The sequence below is a fragment of the Amblyomma mixtum genome, chromosome 5, assembly GCF_055824585.1.
Source record: "Amblyomma mixtum isolate Tamu chromosome 5, ASM5582458v1, whole genome shotgun sequence".
Taxonomy (NCBI): Eukaryota; Metazoa; Arthropoda; class Arachnida; order Ixodida; family Ixodidae; genus Amblyomma; species Amblyomma mixtum.
In genome coordinates, this window is record NC_143016.1 from 179662967 (window position 1) to 179690299 (window position 27333).

Below are 27333 nucleotides of genomic sequence, written 5' to 3' on the forward strand. Positions count from 1 at the left end.
CGATCGAAGTTGCTGTTTCCCTTATGCAAGTGATCGAAAAAGTGCCTTCTTAAAAGTGGAAGCTAAGACGTAGGGTGTCGTGGATAATGAGACAGCTATGCTTGAAGTATCTGGCCTACAACGCCAAAGAGCGAGTTTTGAACGCCTAGATTCGTCGTGGGCCGCATTGTGCATTGGAAGCAGCGAGTGCTTACCATAATATACGGTCTACCTTCGTTCACCGCCTGAGTGCAAGCAGCACTCCTAAAGGAAGGAGAGATGAACAAACCTCATATACAAGACCTGACGGAAGCAAAAAGTCATCGAAATCAAGGAGCAGAGGGACTATTTTTTATTCTTCTAAATATTAATAAAAAATGCATCCCCTATGCTCCTTGATCTCGGTGACTGCTGGTTTCCGTCGCGTGTGTTATAACAAGCCCCTCATTCATCTTTCCTTGTCTGACCCAAAGAGATCACTAAAGTTGATAGAAAAAAAGAGGAAAGCACCTATCCCGCTCTGTTAGTTCTTTGAATACTTTTGTGCAATTTTTTTTTCAATCTGTCAAATTGCGATATTTCTCGCTAGTTTTTAAATTTTTTTTCATTCATCACATTAGGAACACGGTGTTACTGTTAAAGGAAACGTTACAAAGCAACCACGATCACTTGCGCCAGCTTATATTGTCACGAATCTTCGCGCTGTTTATTCACGCGCAAAGCCATCTCCACTCGGGTTTATAATTTTGCCTCTGTCGCAAGATGTGAACAAATTTATATCGAATGATCGAAGCCAGGCGCAATTGCTTCCAAATTTTTCAAGATTGTTGTTGTTGCTGTGGCGCCTTATCCCGATGGATTTTCGCCAGCTCTAAAATGAGATCCGCCGAGAACGGGAAGCATTCTGTTCGACGAGTGCCGAGCAAGGTTGTTGCTAACGCTGCCGCCAAGTCATTCAGTTTTTTCTGGGCGCGAGTCAACCCATTCTGTTCGAAACTCTTTTCGGCTGTCTTTTTGACTGGGGGGACTGCCGTCATCACTACGTGACAATGTCATGGTTATGACTATTGCCTTGGTTGAGGTGCATTCTGTCCAAATTTTAAACTGAGTGCTGCTCAGAGCGGCAGACATTTTTGCCGCCGAATATTCGAGTAAAATTGCTGATACTGCCTACGTCCGGTGGTGTTCTTACTCGGCAAATTTCTGCCAAAAAGAAGTTCGCTTCTTGAAATGACTTCTGCGTGCCTACATATCTGCTTGTCTGCCTTGCTGCCAGAACTCTGCACCAACGCGTCTACGATTGATAAGAGCCTGGCTGTACAGCTCTTCAGAACTACCGTCATGGCGAAGTACCAGCACGCTCCCTCCACGTGGCAACGCCAAACGCTGCCTAGTTGCGGGAGATATCATGGACGCCGTGCAAGCAGAGTTGACTAGAATGCTGCCGCCCTCACTACAGCTTCAAGTACCGTCACATTCGGGCGTTATGTCAAAGGAACACGCACTTAGCTACGCATGCGCTGCCAGAGCCACCAAATTTAGTGAGGAATACCTCCAAGCGAATTCATGAGCTACGCCACTGCTGCACTTAGCTATGATTTTCAGCCTGGCTGCGCACCGCCTCGTCAGTAGCCGCGCACACGCCAAAAACCTACCTAACCGCGACCCCCAAAGGAAGGCAGATCGTGGGAGAACTCGATATAACCGATCCGCAGACCTTCACTGCGTCGAACCTGCCGCTTAATCTTACCCGTCCCGCACAATCAGATCGTTAAGAAGTTCTTGTTGAGTGAGTTGGTGCATACTGTTGTAGGTACGAATTGCGCCCAAAAGACACACACAGAAAAAAAAACACACGAGGGAGACTGAAAGAGCGCTCTTTCAGTCTCCTTCGTGTGTTTTTTTCCTGTGTGTGTCTTTTGTGCGCAATTCGTACCTACAACAATTGGATGGTTCTCCGCGGTTCTTCTATCCATGTGCCATGACCTCGATTGGCAAAACGAGTGCAGAAGATTGAAAACAACTCACGGTTGGAACCCACGCGCTGCCAATAGAAACATAAAAAAGCACAAAATAACTGCCGCAAGTCAAGCGTGCACAAGGTAAGCTTGTCTTATAGCTCTTGCTTTGTGCCTTGTAGGTTTCTAGTCGTAGCGCGTGGCATCCATCAGCAAGTGGCATCAGTTACATGCCTAAGTATTGATTGGAAAAGAGCATAAATTGTCCCCATTCTCAAAACAGGTGACCGTGTATGTCCAGCCAACTATCACCCAATTTCTCTGACTAGCATCCCTTCCGACCTACTCCAGCGCATTATATCTTCAAGCTTAAAGACCTATCTTGACGAAGTTAACTCCTTTTATCATCATCAGCCCGGCTTCAGGAACTCACTCTCGTTGTGAGACAGAGCTCGCTAAATTCCCACATGGCATTCTCCAGGGAATGGACGGAAACTTACAAACTGATGGAATCTTTTTACCTTTTTCTAAGGTATTGAATCACGTATCTTACTATCACCTACTCGCAAAGCTTTCACGCCTCACATTGCCCACTAATTTAATGCTTTGGCGAGAGAATTTTATAAAAGGATGCTCACAGTTCGCATCCGCTAATTACTTCCAATCCCCTATAACCTGCGACACGACCTGCACATTATTTCAACATGGAGTGAAAAATGGCAGGTAGCTTTTATTTATTTATTTTATTTGCTAAGTGAAAATTATTGCTAAGGGGAAATCATTGTCCTTTGCTCGTAAAACACCTTGGCACATGATGCTTACAACGTTTCGCAAGTCCCTATCGATGTAACACAAACGTCAAATATCTAGGTGTACATGTGACATCATCAGTTTCAAGGGTCAGTCGCATTGAAACTATTGACTACTACGCTTCACGCTCTCGTTGTTACCTGCTACGAAATCTCAAATATTCATCTAATGGCATAAAACAGCATACCAATCATTTGTACGCCAAAAATTACAGTACGCATCTTCATTCCGGCACCCGCCGGGATCTTACCTATCCATCGAAATGGAATCCATTGAAAATCCCGCAGCTCGGTACATCACCTCTTGCTATCAAGAGACACCAGCGTCACCAGCCTAAAGCAGTTGCTTCGTCTCTCAACTCCAAAACCACGGTCGGTAATTTCGCACCTATGCTTAATTCATGCATTCATCATAATACCAAATATCATTATTAGAAGCATATCATTATTAGAAGTGACAGAGTATAAATATTTGGGCCTATGGATTACTAACAACCTTTCGTGGTCAAAACACATAGACGCTGTAGTAGCAAACTCAATGCGGAAGCTATTTTTCTTGAGGCGCTCCCTAAAGTCATCCCCATCTAGTGTTCGTCTATTGGCCTACAATTCTCTCATCCGTCCATTACTAGAATATGCCGTAATCATTTGGGACCCTTTCACGTTAACAAACATTCAGAAATTAGAGCGAATACAGCATAAAGTGGTTAGATTTGTTTTTAACTCATATGGCCGTGCATCTGTAAGTGAGCTCGTGAGGCGAAGTGGGTTACCCCCCGTCACTGAGCGCAATCGTGTTTGTCGACTAAAGTTTTTTTTTCCAGCTTATAAAAGGGCATTATAAAGTTGATACCTCTAATTATTTTTCTTACTCCTCAGGTTATAACACGAGACAAAGGCATGCACTAACAATCACCCCTTTGAATGCGCGAAATAACTGCTTTAAATATTCTTTTTTTCCGAGGACAATTACTGATTGGAATAAACTTAATAGCGAGACTGTTAATCAAAATTCTTTACTTCTGTTTGAAAAGTGCCTGTAAATGTTGTGAATTTGTGTGTGTTTATATGCTTGTATTTTGTTTTGTCCCACCCTGCTATTATCTGTACAAGATCGCAGTATCTATAAATAAATAAATAAATAAATAAATAAATAAATGGCAAGCTTTGCTAACCGCCGGAATAAGATCACGACCCTGCCTCAACCACCGCCGGAATAAGATCATGACCCTGCCTCAACCACGATAACCCGATGGCCCTCATAAGCGGCCACACTTCCGCTTACAGCCAATAATTTTGCCCCAAAGCAATGACACTCTGAAATTTGTTAAAGACATTGCTTCATGCATGGATCATAAAGCATTTCGGGAAAAAACAACATATATTTGAGATGTTTCATCATTTATGCGATAACTAGCACCATGCATTGCAATTTTGCTTTCTGCAATGTTGAATATGCATCCTGTGTCTGGAACATTGATATTGTTACAGGTTCTATTTACAAATACTATTTACAAGGCAGGTCGAGAAGAGCCTGGTGCGCCGGCGGCAGGATACTGGACTTTCTCTTCTTCTTCCAGCCGCCGCACGTCTTCTTTGTTCCTCAGAACCCATGCGCAGCACGTGACATTTCCCCGTTCGCAGACGAAGCCCTCTGGGCCAGTCAATCAATCAGGGTCCCGAGAGTGGAAGGGCTTCAGATGTGCGACATGCACGACCTGGGTTGTCCTTGAGCGGCGTCCTTAATTGCGTTGATTGGGGAGAGATGACATAGTTGAGGTCATTGAGGCGAGCAACAACGATGAACGGGCCTGTGTAGTGGGATAGCAGCTTTTCTGATAAACCACGCTTGCGTAGGGGCGTCCACAACCATACAACGTCACCGGGCAGGTAGGAGACATCCTTGCGCCGACGGGCATAACGCTGCTTAGAGCGATGCTGTGATGCCAAGGTGCGTATCCGGGCAATCCGACGGGCTTCTTCAGCGCGACATAGAGTGTTGGCAATAGAAGGCTCGGTGTCGAGAGAGAAAGGTAAGATGCTGTCGAGGGAGCTTCGAGGCGGACGGGCATAAAGAAGGAAGAATGGGCTGTAACCAGTTATTTCATGCCTCGACGTGTTATAGGCGTATGTAATGAAGGGAAGCACGTCGACCCAGTTCTTATGGCGGGTATCGACATACATGGCCAGCATGGTCGTGAGTGTCCGATTGGTACGTTCAACCAGTCCATTAGTCTGGGGGTGGTACGGCGTCGAGTGGCGAAAATGGCATGAACTAAGACGCAGAAGCTCTTCCACAACGTCTGCCGTAAACTGGCGACCGCGGTCACTGATAACAACTCGAGGAGGCCCATGCCGGAGGATGACAGCACGAAGAAGGAAGAGCGAGACCTCAGCAGCGGTGGCGCAAGGTAGGGCGGCGGTCTCACAGTAACGGGTGAGGTGATCAACGCACACTATAATCCAGCGGTTACCGTTGGACGAGTGGGGAAACGGGCCGAGCAGATCGAGTCCAACTTGTTCATATGGCGTGCTTGGAGGTGGCACAGGATGCAGGCGTCCAGGCGAAGAAGTCGTGGGAAGCTTGAACCGCTGACACTGCACGCAGGTGGCCACGTAGCGCTGAACCATGTGACGCATTTTTGGCCAGTAAAAACGTTCTTTGATGCGGTTAAGGGTCCTGGCAAACCCCAAGTGCCCAGCCGTGACGTCATCGTGCATTGCCTGCAGAACAGAGGAGTACACAGTAGCCGGAACGACGAGGAGAAAGCGCGCACCTCCAGGCAAGTAATTCGTTCTATAGAGTAAACCGTCGCGAATGCAGAAAGGGCTTGCGGATGTCGGGTCACGGGCTTCGGCAAAAAGCGGCGCCAAGTGCTGATCCTTGCGTTGTTCCGTCTGGAAAGTGCCAAGATCTGGAAACTCTTGGGAAACGGCAGCGAGATAGTCGTCGAAGTTTTCATCATCGGAAGTAGTAACCGTGAGCGGCAGCCGCGAGAGGCAATCTGCGTCGGCGTGTTGGCGGCCACTTTTGTAAGACACTTTGAAGTTAAACTCTTGGAGGCGTAACGCCCAGCGGGCCAACCGACCGCAGGGGTCGCGTAGATTGACCAGCCAGCACAGAGAGTGATGGTCTGTGACGAATGTAAAAGCACGTCCATAAAGGTACGAACGAAACCGTTGCACGCCGAAAACAACGGCGAGACACTCTTGCTCTGTTACAGTGTAATTGCGTTCCGACTTGCTGAAGGACTTGTTGCGTTCCGACTTGCTGAGCAGCCCACGGGCTTGAAGATTCCTGAATGATGCCGCGGTGCAACATGTCACGGACTTGTTCATCGATTATCTGACGTTCGGAAGGCGAGACGCGGTATGGCTTCTGTCGAATCGGCTGTGCAGATCCAGTATTGATCATGTGATGGGTACGGGAAGCTGGAATCGGCGGTGGTTGGTCGCGACCAAAGTCAAACACGTCCGCATGCTTCATAAGAACGGCCACTAGTACCTGGCGGTCGCTAGTGGGTAGGAATTTGTTGACCATGGCTAGGAATTGAGAGTCGCTCAGATCGCGGCGTCTAGTTGGACGAGACACGTTGTCAGTGATCGCGGCAACTGGTACAGAAAAACGTTCTTCAAAGCCAGCAAGTTTTAAACCACATGGCAATACTGCAGGTTCGTTGGAATGATTGACAGTCCAAAGAGTGGCATGGCCCTTGGTCACATGGACGACGCTGCGGGGTACTAGCACACTTTTCTTTGCACAGTTAAGGGAACAAGGTTCCACCACAGCATCGAAGGCATCAGAAATCGTGCTCGAGGACACAATGGGAACGAATATGGCAGACATTGCTGGAACGACGGTATCTTCAGAGACAGAAAACACTTGGGCAACCACTGGCGAGTCTTCTATGAGAGCTGACCGAAGGCCAGGACTTAACGATATGCCACACTGCGGAAGTCGAGAGTAGCGCCGCACTGGTGCAAAAAGTCAATACCGAGGATGATGTCATGCGTAGAACGAGGGAGCACCGTGAATTCAGTTCGGAACATGTGGCCAGCGATCACTACATTCACAAAACAAATACCAATCGGAACCAATGATTCTCCCCCTACACCCCGGAATATAACAGCACGAGCCCAAGCGAACATTATTTTACGACCCAGACGGTTCTTGAAAGTTGTACTCATCACTGACACCGTGGCACCAGTGTCCACTAAGGCCATGACGCAAATACCGTCCACTAAAACTTCAAGGCGGTTCCTTAACATAACAATGGGCAGAGGAATTGGCACTATCGATGATCCGGCGACCGCACCTCCATCGGCCGCACACGCTAGTTTCCCGGGGACGGTGGGGAACGACGTTGGGGAGAAGGCGAGCGGCGAGAGCGGTGCGGAGGTGGAGTCAGACTTCGGTCAGAGGCAGGGGAGTCGTTCCGTGGTGGCGCGTAACTCGATGGGCGCTGAGACGATGTGAAGACACGGTCATGAACAGGCGCATTGAAACTCGGGCGAGGGTACGACCATTGGCGTTGGGAGCGGGAAAAATGGCCCCGGCGACGGCAGAATCTAGAGATGTGACCGATCATACCACAGCGGTAACAAAGTGGTGGGTCGGGGGGGCACTCGGGATAACACTCCTCGTAGCCAGTGTCGAAACGACCATCGTACTCCGGCTGCCGCAGGTGGCGTTGCGGACGAGCTGGCGCCCTGGGGCCGGGGCGGGTGATCCGGGGAGCGTCGCTGTAATCAATGCGAGTAGCACTGGTAGGGGCCTTGCCAGACAAACTCCAAGGGGAGGAGCGGTAGGCGGGAGCCGCCTGCAGAGAACAGCTCTCATACGGGACCTCACTGCGGCGCGCAAGATCTTGATGCCGGGAGAGTTCGTCACGCACGATTTGACGAATGACGTCAGGGAGAGTCGCCGCATTCACAGGCTCGTGGAAATCCACGCTGGCGACGGTGGTGACGTTGGGCAGGCGACCGAACTTGGGAGTAATTCGACGCAGTTTTAGAGCTTCAAAGGTGCGGCAGTGCTTGATGATATCCGTGGGCGAGTCTAAATTTTCTTTACTAATAAGAAAGCTGTAGACGTCCTCTGCGATGCCCTTGAGGAGATGACCAACGCGATCTTCGTCGGACATACTGGGATTAACGATTTTGCACAGCTTTAAGACCTCTTCTATATAAGTCGTGCAGGTCTCTCCAGGCACTTGCGCTCTCTGAAGCAAAGACTGCTCAGCGCATTTTCCTTTGGCAACGGTATCCCCGAAGCAGCTGCGGAGCTCTTCCATGAAGCGGTCCCAACTCGTTATTGATGCCTCATGGTTTTCGAACCAAGTTAGCGCGGTGCCATCGAGAAAGAAGACCACATTGGCCAGCTGAAGAGTGGCATCCCAGCCGTTGTATTTGCTCACCCGCTTGTAATTGGTGAGCCAATCATCCACGTTTTCGCCAGCCTTCCCGGAAAACGTCCGCGGCTCGCGGTAGTGCTGCCAAGCGGGCGTTGCTGCGCCGGTCGGACGTGCGTCGGGTTCCTTGGGCATTTGCACGGGCAACGGTGGCAATCCGGCGATTCTTCGGCTGCAGCGGTTGCGAGAGGGGTCCATGGTGATCGACCCAGCACCTGCACCACACTGTTACAGGCACCTGCACCACACTGTTAGTGTTACAAGGCAGGTCGAGAAGAGCCTGGTGCGCCGGCGGCAGGATACTGGACTTTCTCTTCTTCTTCCAGCCGCCGCACGTCTTCTTAGTTCCTCAGAACCCATGCGCAGCACGTGACAATATCATTCTTGCTCTATGATGCCTGTTGTGTCTTGTTCTTTTTCAGTTACTCTGCTTTTTGAAGTTCTTTTGGTTCCCATGACTTTTTCTGTTGTCGTTATGCATGCTTACACCGCAATTCGCCGCATCGAAACCGGCAAATCCCCCTCCTTACGTAATGCCTTGGGGCTTTTAAGGTTATAATAATTGAAATGAAATGAATTGTGCCACCAACCAGCCCCAACTGCCGCCTTGCTTGACGATAACTTGGTACGAGTAATGTGAGCACGGATGCATTTATTCTACGTCGAACAGTTACAAACAAAAGGCTTCAAATACAGACGGCAGCGTCTCCGCTCGCGGCTGAAGGCTCTCTCCCCGACTCGGCACTTCGAGAGGGAACGCGCGGAGACAGTCAGGGTTGCCAGGCCACTTATGAGTTTGGCTGTTCTAGGCGGTGAGTGGCTTGCACCTCACATCCCACCCCGCCTGCAAGTCCAAGTCCTCTTGGACAGGAACATTAGTCTACTTTGGCAAAGTCGTAGTCAAGCAGTCGCCTGGGTGGTGCACGGTGACGCTGAGGTCGCTGACTCGCTGAACCAGTTGGCTGATCCGGCTCATTGGTCATAGGTGGCATTTGCTCGGCATTGTCTTCGTCAGGACTCGGGATAGGTTGCACGGCTTCGCATGTGGGCTCCACTAGCACTGGGTCGAGTTTGGAGACCCACAGTGCCTGATCATTGTTGCATAGTTTTTGGAGGACGGTCACAAGTGTGGCATTGACACGTTCCACCAGTCCGTTGCTAGCTGCCCTGTAAGCTACTGCGAAGTGTATGTTCACACCATGCGTATGCATGAAGTTCTTGAACAGGTGTGATTCAAATGACTTGGCATGGTCACACAAACAATGGTCAGGAGCACCGAACCTGTAAAACACTGAGTGGAGATGTTTCAAGGCATCTTTTGTAGAGGTTATAGGCACAGCAGTTTCATTGTGGAAGTGTCCCAGTATAGGTGCTGTTGTAAGTGCGGCACGAAAGGCTTCAAAGGCTTGTTGACACTCAACTGTCCACTCGAAGTCAGCCTTTCGGATGACAGCTTGCAGAGGTGCGGCAACTTTCGAGAAGTTCGGGATGAAGCGGCTCTTTTTGTCTTTCTGCGTCACGACAATGGCAGGAAATCCCCAAGGTCTAGATGAAGAACGGATGATGTCATTTTGAAGAAGAGATGCTGTTTGGGTTTCGAGGAACTTCCGATCACTGGCTGTGTAGCGGTATGGTTGCCGTCCATAAGGCTTTGCATCCGGCAGTAAGTTGATCTCGTGCTCGATGCCTTCATAAAGGCCAATGTCATCAGGACTGGTAGCGAAGAGACGTGAGTGGCGGTGCACTTTGCTTCACTGCTGGCTGTTCTTCGGGCTTGAGTTGGGTCCCGATGACGATATCAGGGAAACTGTTGGGCGTGGATGAACATGGCTCAGAAGGAAATACGCTGCATGAGGCTGGCTGGGCTGGGCTCTTGTAGTCTGCTGGCTGAGTTTGAGACTGGGCTGCCTTGTTGAGCTTGCTCCACACGGGCTCGTGTTCGTCTGGTTCAAAATCCACTTGTAGGGGTTCGCTGGTGGTATGCGGTGGGTCAAAGCGAGACAAAGTTGATGTTTTAAGTATCACTGCATTGGACATCCGCGGTAACAGTTCCTCTTTGCACAGCACGACAGTGTTTGTAGAGGGTTGGCAGATAACAGGAAGGTGTGGTGGTCTGAAATGAAGTTCCGCTTGAGCAGCATAAAACCAGTCCTCTCCCAGAATAAGGGGAAGGGCATTTCTCTGAAGGACTGCTGCTTCCACAATTGCAGAGAGGGGGCCTACGCTGATTTGCAAGAAGACAGATCCCTGAGGCGCGACGGAGGCTCCTCCTACGACGAGAAGGGGTGGCTTTGTCCACGGCTCTATGCTGAGGTTTTCAGCTAGGCTGGCAGCGAGGATAGTGACGTTGGAACCACTGTCTGGGAAGGCATTGATCTCTCCAAGGCCCTTGACGTGAGCATTAATAACCGCACTCCTGAGCATGGATCCAAGCAAAGGGTCCTCAGTGCGGCCAACACAAGCTGTTGGCGTTTTAGGGATTGTTTGCGTCTTGTCTCGGGAGGGCTGTCCTTTCTCAGTGCAGTTGCTAGCCAGATGGCCCTTTTCCTTGCAGCTATAACATACTGCTTCGCTTAGGTCTTGCCCTCGTCTGTAGGCAGGTGCACCATACTTGGAAGAGATTGCCTCGTACCGATGTTCTTGGTCAGCAGGTGGCAGGTTGGATATTCTTGAGGGCGGCAGCCTTGCACGGTTTGGTTGCTGGTAGGTGCTATTTATAGGTTGGGAAGGCTGGCGGATGTCTGCAGTGCTCTCGGTCGTAGCTGTAGCACTGGAGGTGATAGGATGCGGCTGTCGACTTGAAATTGGCGCGGATGGCTTTGACAGTCTAGTCATGCGGGAGTGGTCCATGGCACGATCAACTTCTGAAGCGATGCTGACGAAATCCTGGACAGTCTTCGGGCGTTGAACGACGATCGCTGTAGCCACTTGCTCATCACGGATGCCCTGAATTAAATATTCGATGCGCTCTTTGTCAGTCAATGAAAGCGGGCACCTTCCAATTATCTTGAGCTTGGCGAAAGTATAGGTAACCAGGCTCTCACCGGGGCTTTGCTCACGCGCACCGACAAGTTCCTGCCACTGTATAAGCGACAGTCGCTCGCCGAACTGCGCTATAAGCGCTTCCTTCCACTCTGACCAAGTTTTTAGCTGGTGGCCAGTGATTTCCTTCCAGTCAGCGGCTGGGCCACGAAGTTTTGAGAGGGCGATGGCTAGCAGGGTAGCGGGTTCCCAAGAGGCAAGCTGTTGGGTGCGCTCGAGATCGTCTATCCATCGGGTTACGGATAACCCTCCGTCGCCACTGAACGTCGGAAGCGTTAATGACAAGTCCGGCAAAGTTGTTACGTGCACTGCTCTCGTAGAGGCTTGTGACAGTGACAAAGCTAGTTGATTTTGAAGGTAGGCGGTCAAAATCTGCATATTCTGTACGGGGTCGGCGCTGAACACTGGCATAGGCTGGAAAAACTGGTCACCTTGAGTTGGAGCGGGCTGCGTCTCGGTGACTGATCCAGTTGTTTCCGGTAGCAGGACTCGTTTTGCGGCAGTGTCAGCAAGGATGCGAGAAATAAGTTCGTCCTTGGAACCAGTATTGTCCAAATTGCGTTGCGATAGTTCATCTCGCAAGAAGTCCACTGTAAAACCAGCGAGGTCCGAGGCGGTGGCTTCCTCCCAGTTTATGAGCGGCATGGCGGCGGCGGCGGCGGTGAGACGGGCGTTGGGCTTTGGCTGCTGGTGCTCGACACACGTTGACTCTGGCTTTCGGTGAAGTGGCTTGCGGCTTCGAATGGGCGGGCTACACCGAGGTTCGGGACGTCGACTGCGCCATATGTGAGCACGGATGCATTTATTCTACGTCGAACAGTTACAAACAAAAGGCTTCAAATACAGACGGCAGCGTCTCCGCTCGCGGCTGAAGGCTCTCTCCCCGACTCGGCACTTCGAGAGGGAACGCGCGGAGACAGTCAGGGTTGCCAGGCCACTTATGAGTTTGGCTGTTCTAGGCGGTGAGTGGCTTGCACCTCACAGTAAAATATGTGATAATGTACCTCGCTTGTTTCTGGAACCTTCAATCTCAAGCTTTCTATATCAGATTAGAGAAGGCCATCAACTATGTCGAATGGCTGTACAGAATCTACGGAATACCGCGCCATGAATCCGTAAGGCCAAGACCACATAACCGACCGAGCACACAAAAGCGCTGCAGCGGCACGCGTCTCTGCTATGCCGATCACCAAACAAGTCCGCAATCAGTCTCCGATAAGAGTTTCAGTTTTGAAAAGAGCCTGTGGCTTGTAAACGCTTATCAAAGACTGTAACGTTATTGATTCAGTGGACACCAGAGCAGTATAAGTGGTCACTGAAACTTTTGAAGCGCTAGCTGTGGCGTTTTAGGACGGCAAATAGATCCAACGAGCAGAGGTCACCCATAATGCCGACTTAGATGCGGGTTCGATTCCGGCCGCGACGGTCGCATTTTGATAGAGGCGAAATGCTAGAGGCCAGTGTTAAACATAATGTCAATGTACGTTAAATGGCCACATGTGGTCGAAATTATTCGCACCCCTGCACTACGGCCTCCCTCACTGCATGCATCGCTTTCGGACTTATGGCGCGTTCACACTTGGGCGTTTCGCCGCCGCAGTGGCTCAGTAGATATGGTGCTCGGCTGCTGACCCGAAAGACGCGGGTTCGATCCCGGCCGCGGCGGCTAGAATTTCTTTGGAGGAGAAATTCTAGAGGCCCGTGTACTGTGCGATGTCAGTGCACGTTAAAGAACCCCAGGTGGTCGAAATTTCCGGAGCCCTCCACTACGGCGTCTCTCATAGCCTTAGTCGCTTTGGGACATTAAACCCCATAAACAAAACCACCAAACACTTGGGCGTTTCGGCTGCGGCGACCAGCGAAATCCGCCGCTGCCGAAATGCTGCCTCGTTCACACTTGCTGGCCACCACGTCTACGTTGGTCGTCTGCTCGCGGCGTACAGAGATATGGCAAGAGGTTAATCGATTGTATCTTTATGCCATAACCGTGTGCACGCTTACGTACGCTAAATGTCGGATGTTAAGCGATTTCTAACATTCTCATTTTTAAAACAGAAGCGCGACGGCGTTTAGCCTAGTGACGCCACGTGGTGGTTAGGACAGGAACTGTTGTCATAAAACCGACGCCCCTCTTAAGCCTACAGGGGGCAGAATCGCCACTTTAAATAACAAAAAATAAAGAAATTTTTTTAATCATGCGTTTTCTTGTGGGCGAGATGAGACGAAGCGAAAGACCTGTGGCCAATTTATGGCCAGTGAAGGCGCTGAAGAAGGCAGTAACAACGACGAGTCCAGTCCGAACCGAGGCGTCAACCATCGAAGGGCACCGCCATACTTGTCGCCACGGGAATGCAACTTCGTACTCGCCGTCCTACTGGCCGATGAGAATCGGCGGAATTTTTTTCGGCGACAGAATTCGGTCCTGGACAGAGCGGGCTTTCCGCTGGGTATGCCCGCGGAATCTCTGCCGCGGCGGCAGATTCCGCTCGCTCTCGCCGCCGAATTCCCAAGTGTGAACGTGACTTTAAACTCCGCAAACCATGCATCATGAGCCATAATGCTTACACGAAGGTGCTTGGCTCAATTGCCGATCAAATATCACGCGTAAAGGAAGATATTTTTATTGCGTTCATGGTGCTCGTAAGATGCGATCTCATGCATAACATTTGTCACTGTGCACATAAGAGATCACTGACGGCCGAAGTAACTCCCCATTATCTCAGTGATGCCCTTGGTGAAGCCAACCTGCTTTCAATGACTATCGCTTTCCGCTGAGGAGGCTTTTTTTGTGTTTGCGAGAAATCATGAAAGCGCCTTTTTCAAAACATACCGTCCAAAAGAGCACACATATAATACAAGACACACTACGTACAACACAGGCAAGATAAGGACAAACTACGGTATGCAAAAGCTATCTTTTATAATTCCAGATTTCCTAAATCATCATCCTACCATCCTCAGTATTGTAAACGAATTGTCATCTCTAGGAAATTTCAAAAAAAAAGTGAACTTGTACCTGTTATCTATTCAGATATGATTGTTTTCCTTGAAAGTGTAACATGCTTTCACTGTTTCTGTTATTTATTGCATGTAACTTACCTTCCATTTTAAGTGTATGTATATACTTTATGTAGTTTTCTTACCCCGTGTTGCTCGAGTGTTTTGTGTTTTCAGAAAGGGAACCGACAGTCAGGCATTCGTTGCCTTTTTGTCAGCCTCCTCGACAGACTTTTTGTATTTCTGTCCAAATAAACATTCATTCATTCATTCATTCATTCATTCATTCATTCATTGTGAAAAAAAATTCAAGGCGTGAAGGTGCGGCTTCTAATGAGTGTTCAGCAATTGTTCGTCTGTGATTTTGTAACAACTTTTGCGGAAAGGTTAGGAAAACATGGGTTGGACAAAAACTCGTTTGCTATCTCTGGGCCTTTATGTTGGTCCAAGGCCTTCTATTAGGCCTTCTGCACACCTGTACAGCCTGCCAAATCTTTAGCTGGCGTGCGTGACGGCCGCTTTTTCTGGGCTCTTGCGCTTTGCGAACAAGCAAACTTGCGGAAAGCCCAATATGCTAAATATAATTTGGATTTTGATCTTTGTAACAGAGAACATTAGCTAACATAAACGTGGAGGTAATAATATCGTTTTTCGATATCCTGATAATTTTGACATTAAGGCGCGAGCAAAGCAAGCTTCCGGTGAGAGAGGAGGAACCGGAAAACATGATTTCCCACACAAGCTATAAATCACTTGCTTCCAGAGTTTTCAGGACGGAATGCGCAACGTTCGTCACCATCTCTCTTGTTAGTTTTATCCTTACTAGTTGAATTCTGTCTGTGTGAGCCTTTAGGATGCCTAATGCTGTTTCGGACCTCTGAGCTTTGTCCTGCAGACCACATAGAACAGCCCACTTGGTACCATGTCTACTAGTATAGTAATGTCTGGCTGTCAGCAAATACTCGCAAACCAGCAGTCCCTGAAGTAACGCATGGATGACTTCTATCGAGTTGTATACCTGAATCAATGCTGCACTTAATGGAAATGAAAATAAATGGCAGCTGCAATGAAAGACTAGTTCTTTGAGAGAGAGAGAGAGAAAACTTTATTTACAAAGGAATTCGGGGCACGCCCCAGGGTCCCCGCACGACCCCACTTCACTCAAGTGTTTATGTTCCTGAGGTCCATAACACTGGCAGCACGGCCGGTGGCGATGGTCTGCACGGCCGGGTCCTCCGAGTGCAGCAGGGTCTCCCAGTCCTCCCAGGTCTTGAGGTTCTCTAGGTCCCGCGGGGGAGGGTCCGCCGGGCAGAGGGAAAGGATGTGGAGGGAAGAAGCGAAGGGTTCTGGGCATAGGGCGCAAGCAGGAGTGGGGAAGGAGGGATGATAGTGGGTTAGGGTAAGGGGCGAGGGGAGAGTATGTGTTTGTAATCTGCGCCAGAGTGTTGCGTGTCTGTTATCTAGGGAGGGGTGGGGCGGGGGGTAGAGCTGGCGAGAGGCTCTGTATGCCTGGGTCAGCTCACTGAATGAGTGCATGCGATCCTTCGTGAATCCCCGATCCGAGGCCACCTGAGCCCGGTTTAAAGAACCTCGGGCTAAAAGGTTGGCGGCCTCGTTTCCGGGATTCCCGGAGTGCGCAGGCACCCATATCAGCTCCACTTGGCGGGGCGGGGGTGCATCGGGCGAGTCCAGTATGCCAAAAGCAGGGACATGAACTCGGCCTCGAGCAAAATTTAGAATCGCAGTTTTAGAGTCAGTTAAAATATACCGGGCTTCCGTGCGGGTTATAGCAAGGGCAATGGCGGCTTCCTCTGCAGCCTCTGGGGACGTATCTGGAGGGAGAGGTAGTGTGAGGAGGGTGGATGAAGAGGAGTCCACCGCAGCTGCTGTCGCTTCATCACCCGTGCAGGCAGCGTCCACCCATACGGCGTCCGGCTGGGGGCCGTACGCTCGATGGAGTGCCTTCGCACGGGCTCTGCGGCGCTGCTCATGGTGGGACGGGTGCATATTCCTCGGGAGCGGCCTGATGAGAAGCTCTCGGTGAAGGGATCGTGGGATGGCGAGAAGGGTTGGGTCGTTGGCCGGTATTTTTATTCCCAGGGAGTCCAGGATATACCGACCTGTGGAAGTTTTTGTGAGCCTGATGTATTGGGCCTGTCGGTGGGCCTCCACCAGTTCCCCGATCGTGTTGTGGAGGCCCAGGCCTAGTAATCTGTCTGTGGGTGTGTTGAGGGGAAGATGAAGTGCTACCTTGAATGCCTTGCGAATCAAAGCATCCAAAGCGTTTATGTCATGTTTGGATAGTTGTAAATATGGGGTAGTATACAGTACACGGCTGATGACAAAGGCATGAATGAGGCGACATAGGTCGCGCTCCTTCATGCCTCTATGATGTCCCGAAACCCTGCGGATGAGGTGCGATATCGCGCCTGCAACCTGCTTGAGTTTCTTGAGGGTAGTGGTGTTTTTGCCATCGTTCTGGATGTGCAAGCCCAATACACGGAGGGTGCCAACCTCAGGTACCGGGTAACCATTCAATTCAATGGCAATGGGGGAGCGGGGACAGCGGTGGTTCTTAGGCCGGATGAGGAGCAGTTCGGACTTCTGTGGGGAGCAAGACAGTCCGATGGTCCGTGCGCAATTTTGGGTGAGGGTGGCTGCTTCCTGTAAGGTGTTCTCTATGTCGCCTTCACTGCCGTGGGTGGTCCACAGGGTGATATCGTCGGCATAAAGAGTGTGCTTGAGGTGGGGAATAGTTGCCAATTTCCGGGCGAGGGGTATGAGGGTGATGTTAAAGAGAAAGGGGGAAAGGACGGACCCTTGAGGGGTGCCGATACTCTGAAGTGTGTAGGAGGTGGAAGACAGAGGCCCGAAGTGTATCTCAGCCGTGCGGTCAGTCAGGAATGCTTGAATGTAGGCATACGTGCGCACACCCACATTCAATGGGGATAGAGCAGTCATGATCGCCTGATGTTCAATGCGATCAAAAGCTTTGGAGAGATCCAAAGCTAAGACTGCCTTGGTGTGACCTGGAAGAAGCGGGTCAAAAAGGTCGTGTGTGAGTTGCAGCATGGCATCCTGTGCGGATAGATGAGGGCGGAATCCCACCATGCTATGCGGGTAGAGATTGTTGTCCGCCATCTGACTTGTGAGTCTCGCTAACACAACATGCTCGAGGAGCTTCCCGAGGCATGAGGTTAGCGAAATCGGGCGAAGGTTTTGAATGGTGAGTGGTTTGTTGGGTTTTGGTATAAATATTACCTTCGCGTGGCGCCAGGACTGCGGGAGGTTACCCTCCCTCCAGCACTGGTTGAAGTATGTCGTAATGTGGGTGATCGATTGGTCATCCAGATTACGGAGCATGGAGTTTGTGATTTGGTCTGCACCAGGTGCGGAGTTGGCGCGGAGAGTCAGGAGGGCCGCTCTGACTTCCGTCTCCGTGATGTCGGTGTCGAGTGTTGGATTTGCTTGTCCTGTGTAGTGCGGTAGAGGTATGGGGCCGCCTGGAGATGTGTACATGGTTTGAGAGAGATAATTGCTGCTTTCATGGTTGTTCGCGGTCTAGGATTTTAGCATAAGTGATTGAAACGTGGCACGGGAATGTTTAAAAAGAATGCTTCACAAGAAATGGCGGTAGATGTACTGGTTGCTAGACACAAGAAAAGAGCCCTATGTTTCTTGAATGGGGCTCAGGCAAATGTACAGAGCGTCCCTGTCATTCCACTATATCCTGTTTCACTGCTGTTTGGTGGCTACGCCGAAGTACTGGCCCAACTAAGAATCAAAGGTCAGGAGTGGTAATGCAGTAATATTGCGATTTGCTTAGCAACTGTCACTATGAATCAGAAAATGCACTTTGCTTTCTGATCGTTTTTTTTTCAGGTTTTGGAGACATCTGTGAGCTATGGGTGAACGACGAGTATTTTAAAAGTGCGGACGTTAAGGCACAGTCTTTTTGCAGCAAGAAATTTAAAAAGCACTGCAAAGCTGGATTCTCATATGACAAACACGAATGTAACTGCTGAATGAACTAAATATGCAAAATAAAGACCTTTTCCCCACTTCCTTGGCTTGGACAAAAAAGCAGGAGTCCTGAGTTTTTTACATGCACTTTAAGAGCTTACCTTCGGGTCAAAATTATACCTCTAACTCGGTGCTTGATCTCTTATTTCTAATACATACATTTAATTCCTCTCTTCAAGCGTGAGGCACCACCAGCCTTCATCGTCGACCCGAGAATTTTCTTGTGATAATTCCTTACTGTTAATATGATATGTCATTATTCATAATAATGTGCATCAGATAGTCTCTCTGTGAAGGTAATGTCGCTGAGTGAATTACGTTCAATCGGGTACAGTGCGAAGAAGCAAGAAAATGCAGCTTCCATTTTCTTTTAATCGCCGTTGAGCTGGAGGCTACGCCGTGTATTGCTGCGGTAGCTTCTTCTATCTTCTCACTTCTGTGCTTTGTCGATTTCAAGCAGGAAGCCCATTACTGACCGTTTCATGGCACGTTCGCGCTCTTGGAATGCTACCGACGAAGTGTATATCTGAAACATAACCGAAAATGTGGCTTCTTCGGTGAGGACTAGGCCGAAACCCTGCACCGCGACAACAAAAGGCTTGAACGAGATATACTCCAAGCGTCGCTTGGCAATCTTCTTAGCAATATATGCTTCCGTGCTGCACCACGCGGCTGCAATCTAAAGAGTTTAGTTTAGTTTATGGGGTTTAACGTCCCAAAGCGACTAAGGCTATGAGAGACGCCGTAGTGGAGGGCTCCGGAAATTTCGACCACCTGGGGTTCTTTAACGTGCACTGACATCGCACAGTACACGGGCCTCGAATTTCTCCTCCAAAGAAATTCAACCGCCGCGGCCGGGATCGAACCCGCGTCTTTCGGGACAGCAGCCGAGCACCATAGCCACTGAGCCACCGCGGCGGCCTGCAATCTAAAGAACTGTGATGCATCCCTTCGTAAGTTTGTTCATTTAGATATGCTTTTAGCGGTCATATCGAGGTGTGAACTTACGGAGCTTCGTGTTTGCGCTTGTGTGCTGTTTTTACTTTCTTACTTAGCCATTTTTCTTCAAACTCAAGCTGCCTATGACTCTGCATGTGGACATGTCTGACGATAGCCTTCCTAATGAATCTACAGATCTTAAAATGGATCGCCTGTCCTACATTCTCATCTCCTGCTTTCTGCTGAATTCTGCAATAAGAAATAAAATAACTGTCTTATTTCATTTTGGAATTAGAAAGACTGTTAGGCATTGAGCCAGGCTTTATTTTGTAAAGAGTGGTCAAAATTGCGCAAGTGATTATGTAACCTTTTCTCGGCTGTTTCAGTCCCATATTCTTTGTATAAAACGCACAAGCAGTGATGAATCACGCCTCCTTCTTTCAGGTCTGTAGCGGGACATTCTTACGGCACTAGCAGCAGTACTATCACTTCGCAAAAACCCGGCACATTCTACATGTGAAGCCCCGAATGAAGAGGGCGCGGAAGGAAGAAATTTAGAGTGCACTTAAGACTGCTTACGCTCTATGAAGCCGAAAGTATTATTGTGTCGTGCTGTTCAACGTCAAGAAAGCCTACCATTACCGCCTTGAGTGGTATTCAAGCACGCGACGGCGCGTAGAGTTAAGCTTCACTTGCCGCTCGGCTATCGCTGCTGCCAATCGCTCCGCCTGGTAAACTGGCAGCTTTTCGCGCTCTTCTTCGGATCTCGCCGTCTTCAACTTTTGTTCGTGCGCGCAACGTATCGCAAAAAGTGAGCTGTACTTTAACTACTGCTGGACCTGGTTAGAGAGCGAAAGCTATGGCGTGTCGGGCAACTAGGCGCGGCTTGACGTCTGTAACGTTGAGTGCGTTCCGGACAGCACAAGATCGGCAGCGGGCCACCCTGGCATCCTGGCGACAGATTTGCTCGCCTAATGAACGCTGCAGCCTATTAAGGCGAAAGCGTTCAATGCTTGAAAGAAAAAAAAAATTACCGACGATTACGTTACTTCCTAATGCGAAATTTGAGCGCAGCAAATAAGCTGTTTCACCTTTTCGATAGTGAGTCAACCCCAGCTGCGGAGTTGGTTTCAGGGACAACGCCGCCGATGCCGACACAAACAATATGATACCCTCGCTTCCGCAGCGCTAAGAACCAGGTCTAGCCGTGGGAAGGTGGTCACGTATTCGTCGACGTGCCGGGGCCTACGTGAAATAACCGGCGCGTCGGCAACTGAAGAGCACCCTATCCGCCACACAAGAACAGGGGGGGGGGGTGACCCTTTCCTCCTTTTCCTGCATGGCGGCGACGGTGTTCTATGCAGTCACGTTATCTTGACTCTCTAGCGGCGTCAGCGGCATCCAGCGGTATCAGTGGGTCGTTATCAGTCGGTCGCACCTAGCGCTGGGGGGATGAAAGGGGGGCGGAGCTGGTTACGAGGCCGACGCCGACGACGACGCGAAACCCAGTAACGGACGCCAAAGAGCTGCGCTCTAAAATTAGGAGTCACTTTGGCGACTAAAGTGGTGCAAGGCGAAAGCCTTAGTACAGCATTCTGTCACGAATGTGGTTGTGAATGATGAATGAAGTGCTGCCAGCGAATGACGCGTCCATTGGCTGTCTGCGTGTGTTACTGATGTGTGGTTAACATGTTAAGCTTCGCCTGTAAGAGTGGAACGCGATAGCGTCTTGCAACGCTGCCAGGGAGTCCACAGAACCCCATCGCCAATTCGGCTGTACGCCTTGCTGGACGGTAAATTTATTTTTTGAGGAAAGGAAATGTATCTCTCTCGCATATCTGGGTGGACACCTGCACCTCGCCGTAAGGGAAAGGGGGAAGATGGGAGTGAACGAAGACGCCGTATTAGCTAGACGTGGCCTTTGTTCATTCCAAACCATTCAGCTGGCATTACGGAGTGGCTAGCGTGCTCGTATCGCACTCCGGAGACCCTGGTTCGATTACCCAACTCGACCAATTTCGTTCTCGGTTTTATTGATTTATGCGGTCTAACTAGAAAGGTTAATTAGGCTATTTCATATTTATATTATTGTATTTCTATCCATCGTGTTCTGTCATTAACCTGTCAATTGTTGGAACTGTCTAGGATGTTCGACACAACGTATATGAAACGAGCAACGTCTTACTGAGTGGGGAAGTGCGTGGTGGTGGAGGGAACGCGGCTTCGTACTTATCTGTTTTTTTTCAGCAGCGTCTCCTTCCGCGGACGCTGTTGTCGCTGCGGCGCGCGTCTTTCTTTTCTTTTCTTCTGACCTCTTCATTCTCCTCTATATTAATTAGGCTAATTGATTAATTAAGCAATTAACTAAACTCAGTCCAACTTAGTTGCAGCATCACTATACGATCCCTTTGATTGGTTGCATGGTTACTAGCCAAAGTACAATTGGCCCCATTTGAAATTCGCGCACTGTGACGTCACGAGCATTTCGACCAATTGAAAAGCGTGACATTGGGGGCGGAGCTGGTTACGAGGCCGACGACGACGCGAAACCCAGGAACGGACGCCAAAGAGCTGCGCTCTAAAAAACTGTAGCTCAACCAAGACGTACACAAGAGAGGACCGCACAGGACTCTGTTGTGTACGTCTTGGTTGCGCTACAGTTTTTTTCTTTGAAACATGCACCATCTAGCCCAACAAAAAGTTCTAACGCCTTCAATGCCTCACCGTTGTCCGTCCGTCCGCGAAAACTGCCAGTATACCTGTCGATCATCTTGACGTCATCAGTGGTGTAATATGCCGCAACCAAAGTTAATCAAGTCGTCGTAAAATAAAAATAACAGAATTAGATAAACATATAAGAGTTACAAAAAAATATAAATGGAAATAAAAATAAAACAATGCGAAACAAACACGCACGCACGCGCGCACACACACACACGCATGCACGCACGCACACACACACACACACACACACACGCACGCACGCACACACGCACACACACACACACACACACACACGCACACCCACACACACACACACACACACTGTCACGGGTTCGGTGACTAGTCGACATCATCACCGAGTCCGGACAATGAGGGGGTGGCCGTTTGGTGCCCGGCGTAGCCGGTACGCAAACGCAGTGACTGAGACCGAGGCGTGTTTAAGAGGTAACAACAACAAAATAACGTTTATAGTTTCGATTGAACAATGCGGCAGCTTTTACAGACACATAATTTACATTCTACAAAACAATTGCGGAAAGCACATAGCAGTAAACACACTGAATTAAGTTATACATTGAATATTTATACACAGGTAAGAACACAAGTGAGAGGCCAATTAGATACAGTCGATCAAAAGTCAGAAGGTGAACAATCATACAGTGAACCGGGAAGCGCGGCTGCAGTCCATCCACAAAAACGCAGTCAGTGCGGCCCCCGAAGGCGACGTCCGTCCAGGGCAGCTTGCGGTTTCGAGGATGCGGTGCGGCGGCTCGGAGACCCGGGAGTTCGCGGCGGCAGCGTTTCCACCGACGAGCGGACTGAAGTTCGTATCCATACGGCCCCCTTTTAAAGCCCTCGGGCGCTAGCGAGCGAGCACTCGCGGCGCCACAGCGTCGGCGTAGAAAAAAACAAAACACCAAAAAGCGCGACGAGAGCACGTAGGCACCTACGCTTTGACTCTGCATGGCCGCCATCTTAGAGGAGGAAAAAATTAACGCACAACTAAAAAGAAGCCCCAGGCTTCGACTCTCGATTCGGTGACCTTGGAAACGAAAAAAAGTAAAACACAACCAAAAGGGCAGTCATGTAGGCCGCAACTTCTTTCCCGGCTAATGGTCAGCTCAAGACTTCGGCAGTATCGGGGCCGTCTTTGAGCCGCCTCCGCTTTCGCAATGCGAGGGGTTGTCTACATAACCGAAAAAAGCGTGCATGCATTCTTGCTCTTCCCGAGACACATACAAAGAAACGCGGACGCCTTAGTTTTATACAAACAAAAGTAATTTATAGGTTGCCGCCACTTCTGTGACACGGCCCCCCACTTTCAGAATATTATCCGATAATATTCTAGACCCACAGAAGTCGGCGAGCAGACCCGTGCACAGATATACAGCGCGTAACAGAACCTCCTATATAAATCTAGCACACACACACTACAAGTCACCGTGTATACATGCACCACAATACTTGAATAAATTAATAGCGAAAATTAATAGCGCGCGACAGATCTACAGCCTGCTAAGAAAATCAGCACCGACATTGTCCTTGCCCTTTGTATGCTCGACGGTAAACTGATATTCTTGGAGCAGCAAGCTCCAGCGCAGGACTCTGCTGTTTAGCTGTTTGGCTCTTTGGATGTAGCTCAGTGGTTGGTGGTCCGTCTGAACTAAAAACGGTACTCCATACAGGTAGGTGGAAAACTTCTGTATTCCCCAAACTAACGCTAAGCACTCCCTCTCGATTGTGCTGTAAGCTGCTTCCCTGGGGAGCAATTTTCTGCTCGCGCATGCCACCGGGTGAAGCGTTCCGTCATGCCGCTGCATTAGTACCGCGCCTAGGCTGGTATCAGAGGCATCCGTGCGCAGCACAAACTGTTTGGAGAAGTCTGGCAGCCGTAGTATCGGAGGGCTTGAGACCCGTTGCTTGAGCTCTTCGAAGGCTTCCTGATGGGCCGGCGTCCACCTTACGACGTTCCTCTCTCCTTTTCTCGTCAGCTGGGTGAGGGGCTCGCTTATTCTTGCGTAGTCGGGGATGAAGTCGCGGTAATACCCCGACAAGCCAAGGAAAGCGCGTACCTGACGCTTTGTTCGAGGAGTTGGCGCCGCCTGTATCTTGTCCAGCGTTTTCCCGAGTGGTGCCAGCTCACCTCTGCCAATGCGATGCCCGAGGAACTCGATGCTTTCCATCCCGAATTCGCATTTGCTTGGTCGTACTGTCAGGCCGGCCATCTCGATTCTCGCAAACAGCTGCCTCAGCGAAGAAAGATGCTCCTCCCACGTAGCACTGGCAATGAGGACATCATCATAGTAGTGCTGCACTCCGGGAATTCCCTCCACCACTCTTTGCATCAATCTTTGAAAATACTGCCGGGGCAGTTTTTATGCCGAACGGCATAAAACGGAATTGAAAGAGACCCGATGTCGTTGAAAACGCCGTTTTGGGCTTGGACTCCTCAGTCAATGGGATTTGCCAATATCATTTGGCAAAGTCTACCTTTGAGAAGTATTTCTTCTCTCCAGCTGCAGCGAAGACCGCGTCCGCTCTGGGCATTGGCTCCGAATCGGCAACCAGGACGTCGTTCAGGCGTCGGAAATCAATGCAAAGCCGGTTCGTGCCGTCAGGTTTCTTCACCAAGAGGACCGGTGAATTGTAGGGTGACTGGGACTTTTCGATTATTCCCAGTCGCTCCATCTGCTGCATCTCTCTTTCTACGGCTTCTCTCGTCGCAAACGGAAGTGGGTATTGTTTTAGGTGGACCGGAGTGCGGGTAGTGAGCTCTAACCGGCACTCCGCCCAGTCCGCCTTGCCTCGGACGTCGGAGAAGATGCGAGAGTGCTCTGATACTTCTTGGAGCTGTCTCCGTTGATCCGCCGTCAAATCATTAGAAAGCTTCACATCTCGCTCGCCCTCTGATTGTTCAAGCGCCGGAACATGAATGGCTCCCTCGCTGTCTGATTCGGTGACGCCGCAGATCGCGTGGCACACGCGTTCTATTGGGTGGCTTTCCTGCTCTTCGTACTTTTTAAGCAGGTTGGCATGAAAAATCTTCCTCCCTCCGGCTGTCTCGATAACGTAGTCGGCCTCTCCTTTCTTCTCCTTGATCTCGAAGGGCCCCTTCCACTGAAGCAGTAGCTTGTTGTTGTCCGTAGGCAGCAAAATCAGGACCTTGTCTCCCGGATCAAACATCCTCTCTCTGGTTTTCCGGTTGTACAGTTTTGCGTAGCGCGCCCCGGCCTTTTCGAGCTCCTCGTGCGCTAGCTTGCACGTGTCTTCCAGTCGATTACGGAGGTCAAAGACGTACTGGTATGTGGTCTTCGCCTCCTCGTCGAGGTGATGGTTTGTCCAGAGCTCCTTCAAAATGGCCAGGGGTCCCCTCACATGCCGCCCATACAAAAGCTCAAAGGGCGAAAAGCTAAAACTTGCCTGTGGGACCTCCCTGTATGCGAAGAGCAACGGCGCCAGATAGCGGTCCCAGTCTCGCGGCATTTCGGCGCACATTCTCTTCAACATAAATTTCAGGGTGCCGTTGAATTTTTCGACCATCCCGTTCGCCATGGGGTGGTACGGCGTGGTATGCAGCTGGCGTATGGAGAGAAGTCGGGCCACCTCCTTCATCAAGTCGGAAGTGAAATTGGTGCCTCGGTCGCTTAGGACTTCATTAGGGACTCGAAATCGAGAAAACATTTCGACCAGTGCCTCAGCGACCCTCTCAGTTTCCACGCTCGGCAGCGCTACGGCCTCTGGGTAACGGGTAGCATAATCCATTGTCAGGATGTACCGGTTGTCATGTTTGGAAGGGGGCTGGATTGGACCCACAATGTCTATGGCCACTCTTTTGAATGGCGTTTCGATGAGCGGCGTCCTCCCCAGCGGCACCCGAGCGACCCGACCCTTCGGGATTGTCCTCTGGAATATGTCACAGGAGGCTACAAATCGCTTCACGTCCGCAGTGATACCCGGCCAGAAAAAATTTTCCAAAATCCGGTCCTTCGTCTTTTGGGCGCCTAAATATCCGGCCACTATTCCGTCGTGCGCAGTTTTCAGCACCGCCTCTCGATGACACTTTGGAACGACGAGCTGGCGCACGATCCGCCCAGTTTTCTCGGTGTAGATTCGGTACAGTACTTCATTCTCTTTCTGGAATTCTATTTTTCCTTGCGAATCCCTACACGTCACTTTCTTGCCAATTTGGGAGAAGCAGTGCTTGAGCGACTGGTCCTCTGCTTGCTCCTCTGCATAACTCTTCCTGCTTGGCTCCACTGCGACGCCGGGGGTTTTAAGCGCTTGGAACTTCTTGTTTTGCTCCCTTGCTTTCGCTCTTGTTACAACCGCTGCAACTTCCTCTTCAGCGAGCTCGTTGCTGACCGGTTGTTCAACCAATTCCTCCGGGTCATCTGGAGCTCTGGCGCCTTCTATGTTTCCGAGAATTAAGTCATACAGCGGCTCCTCCATGCAGAGCGCCGAGATAATCCCAGAAAAATACGGGGTGTCCATGTGAACCCGCGCCTCAGGCAGCATCTTAGCTGTTCCATCCACTAGATAAACTGGCCTCTTCTCTCCTGTGAGCTGGTCGTCGTTGATGAGCTCTCGTCTCACGATCGCCGTATTGCATCCGGTATCCCGCAGTACCGATATGCTCTTGCCTGCCAACGTTCCAGCCACCACCGGCAGTCCTTCAACGAGGAATTTCGGTCGCGTCTGCATGACCGCGTTCACAACGGGAATTTTATCCCCATTTTTGAGCTCCAGGTAGCCATCGCGAATCCTCTCCTCATTAACGTTGATGGTGGGTGAGTAGACGCACGATGACTGTGGCCTATCCTTTACCGCTGAGCGGCACGCATCCGCCTTGTGTCCCTTTCGACCGCACTTGAAACAGGTGACGCTAGTACTGTTACTGCTGTGGGTACGGCACTGTGAAGCCTGATGCCCAATGCGGTTGCAAAAGTAACAGCGAGGAGGTGCTCGTTGATTGATTCTCTTTCCTTCGTTTTCGGGCCTCCCGGCATCGTCTCGGCTGTCTTTCTTCAATTTGGAGAGATTCAGGCTTCCTTGCGCATCTAAAAACTGATCAGCTAGGTCCAACATCTCTCCTAGCGATTTTGCCTTCCTCTCCTTCAGGTAAAGTGCCATGTTTGAATGACAGCCTTGTAGGAATCTTTCCTTAATGAGGAGCTCTCTGAGTTCCTGAAACTCTGTCTTGATGCCTGAAAGTTCGATCCAGCGGTCAAAATAGTGGCTGAGACGCGTTGAGAACTGAGCTGCAGTTTCGCCATCCGCCGGTTTTCCTGTATTGAATTTCTCTCGAAATCCTTCTGCGGTGAAACGAAATCTCTTCAAAAGGGCGGTTTTCACCTCCGTATAATCCGCTGCATCACCCGGCGGCAAACGCCCATAAACACTAAGGGCTTCCCCACTCAGACAAGTAGCTAGCGCTGTCGACCACTGGCTCTC

The 27333-nt window shown here is 50.2% G+C and overlaps 2 protein-coding genes across 2 annotated transcripts; both read right to left on the reverse strand.

Annotated features, from left to right (window-relative positions):
• Positions 1-217: 217 nt before the first annotated feature.
• LOC149344943 (uncharacterized) lies at positions 218-8292 on the reverse strand. Its single transcript, XM_089547323.1, has 2 exons — positions 7338-8292; positions 218-243 (listed from the first exon to the last, which is right to left on the reverse strand). The coding sequence occupies exons 1-2, from the start codon at positions 8290-8292 to the stop codon at positions 218-220; spliced, it is 981 nt and encodes a 326-aa protein (XP_089403449.1).
• Positions 8293-18649: 10357 nt separating this feature from the next.
• Positions 18650-26967, reverse strand: LOC149344944 (uncharacterized). Its single transcript, XM_089547324.1, has 2 exons — positions 24865-26967; positions 18650-18796 (listed from the first exon to the last, which is right to left on the reverse strand). The coding sequence occupies exons 1-2, from the start codon at positions 26965-26967 to the stop codon at positions 18650-18652; spliced, it is 2250 nt and encodes a 749-aa protein (XP_089403450.1).
• Between the last annotated feature and the right edge of the window lie 366 nt (positions 26968-27333).

Coding starts and splice junctions, on each gene's coding strand:
- LOC149344944 (XM_089547324.1), bottom strand. CDS start 26,967: ATGTTGGACCTAGCTGATCAGTTTTTAGATGCGCAAGGAAGCCTGAAT. Junction 18,797..24,864: donor AAAGCCACCCAATAGAACGC/GTGTGCCACGCG, acceptor GTCGCGGTGCAG/GGTTTCGGCCTAGTCCTCAC.
- LOC149344943 (XM_089547323.1), bottom strand. CDS start 8,292: ATGCCCAAGGAACCCGACGCACGTCCGACCGGCGCAGCAACGCCCGCT. Junction 244..7,337: donor ACCACTTTGTTACCGCTGTG/GTATGATCGGTC, acceptor TCCTTCCTTTAG/GAGTGCTGCTTGCACTCAGG.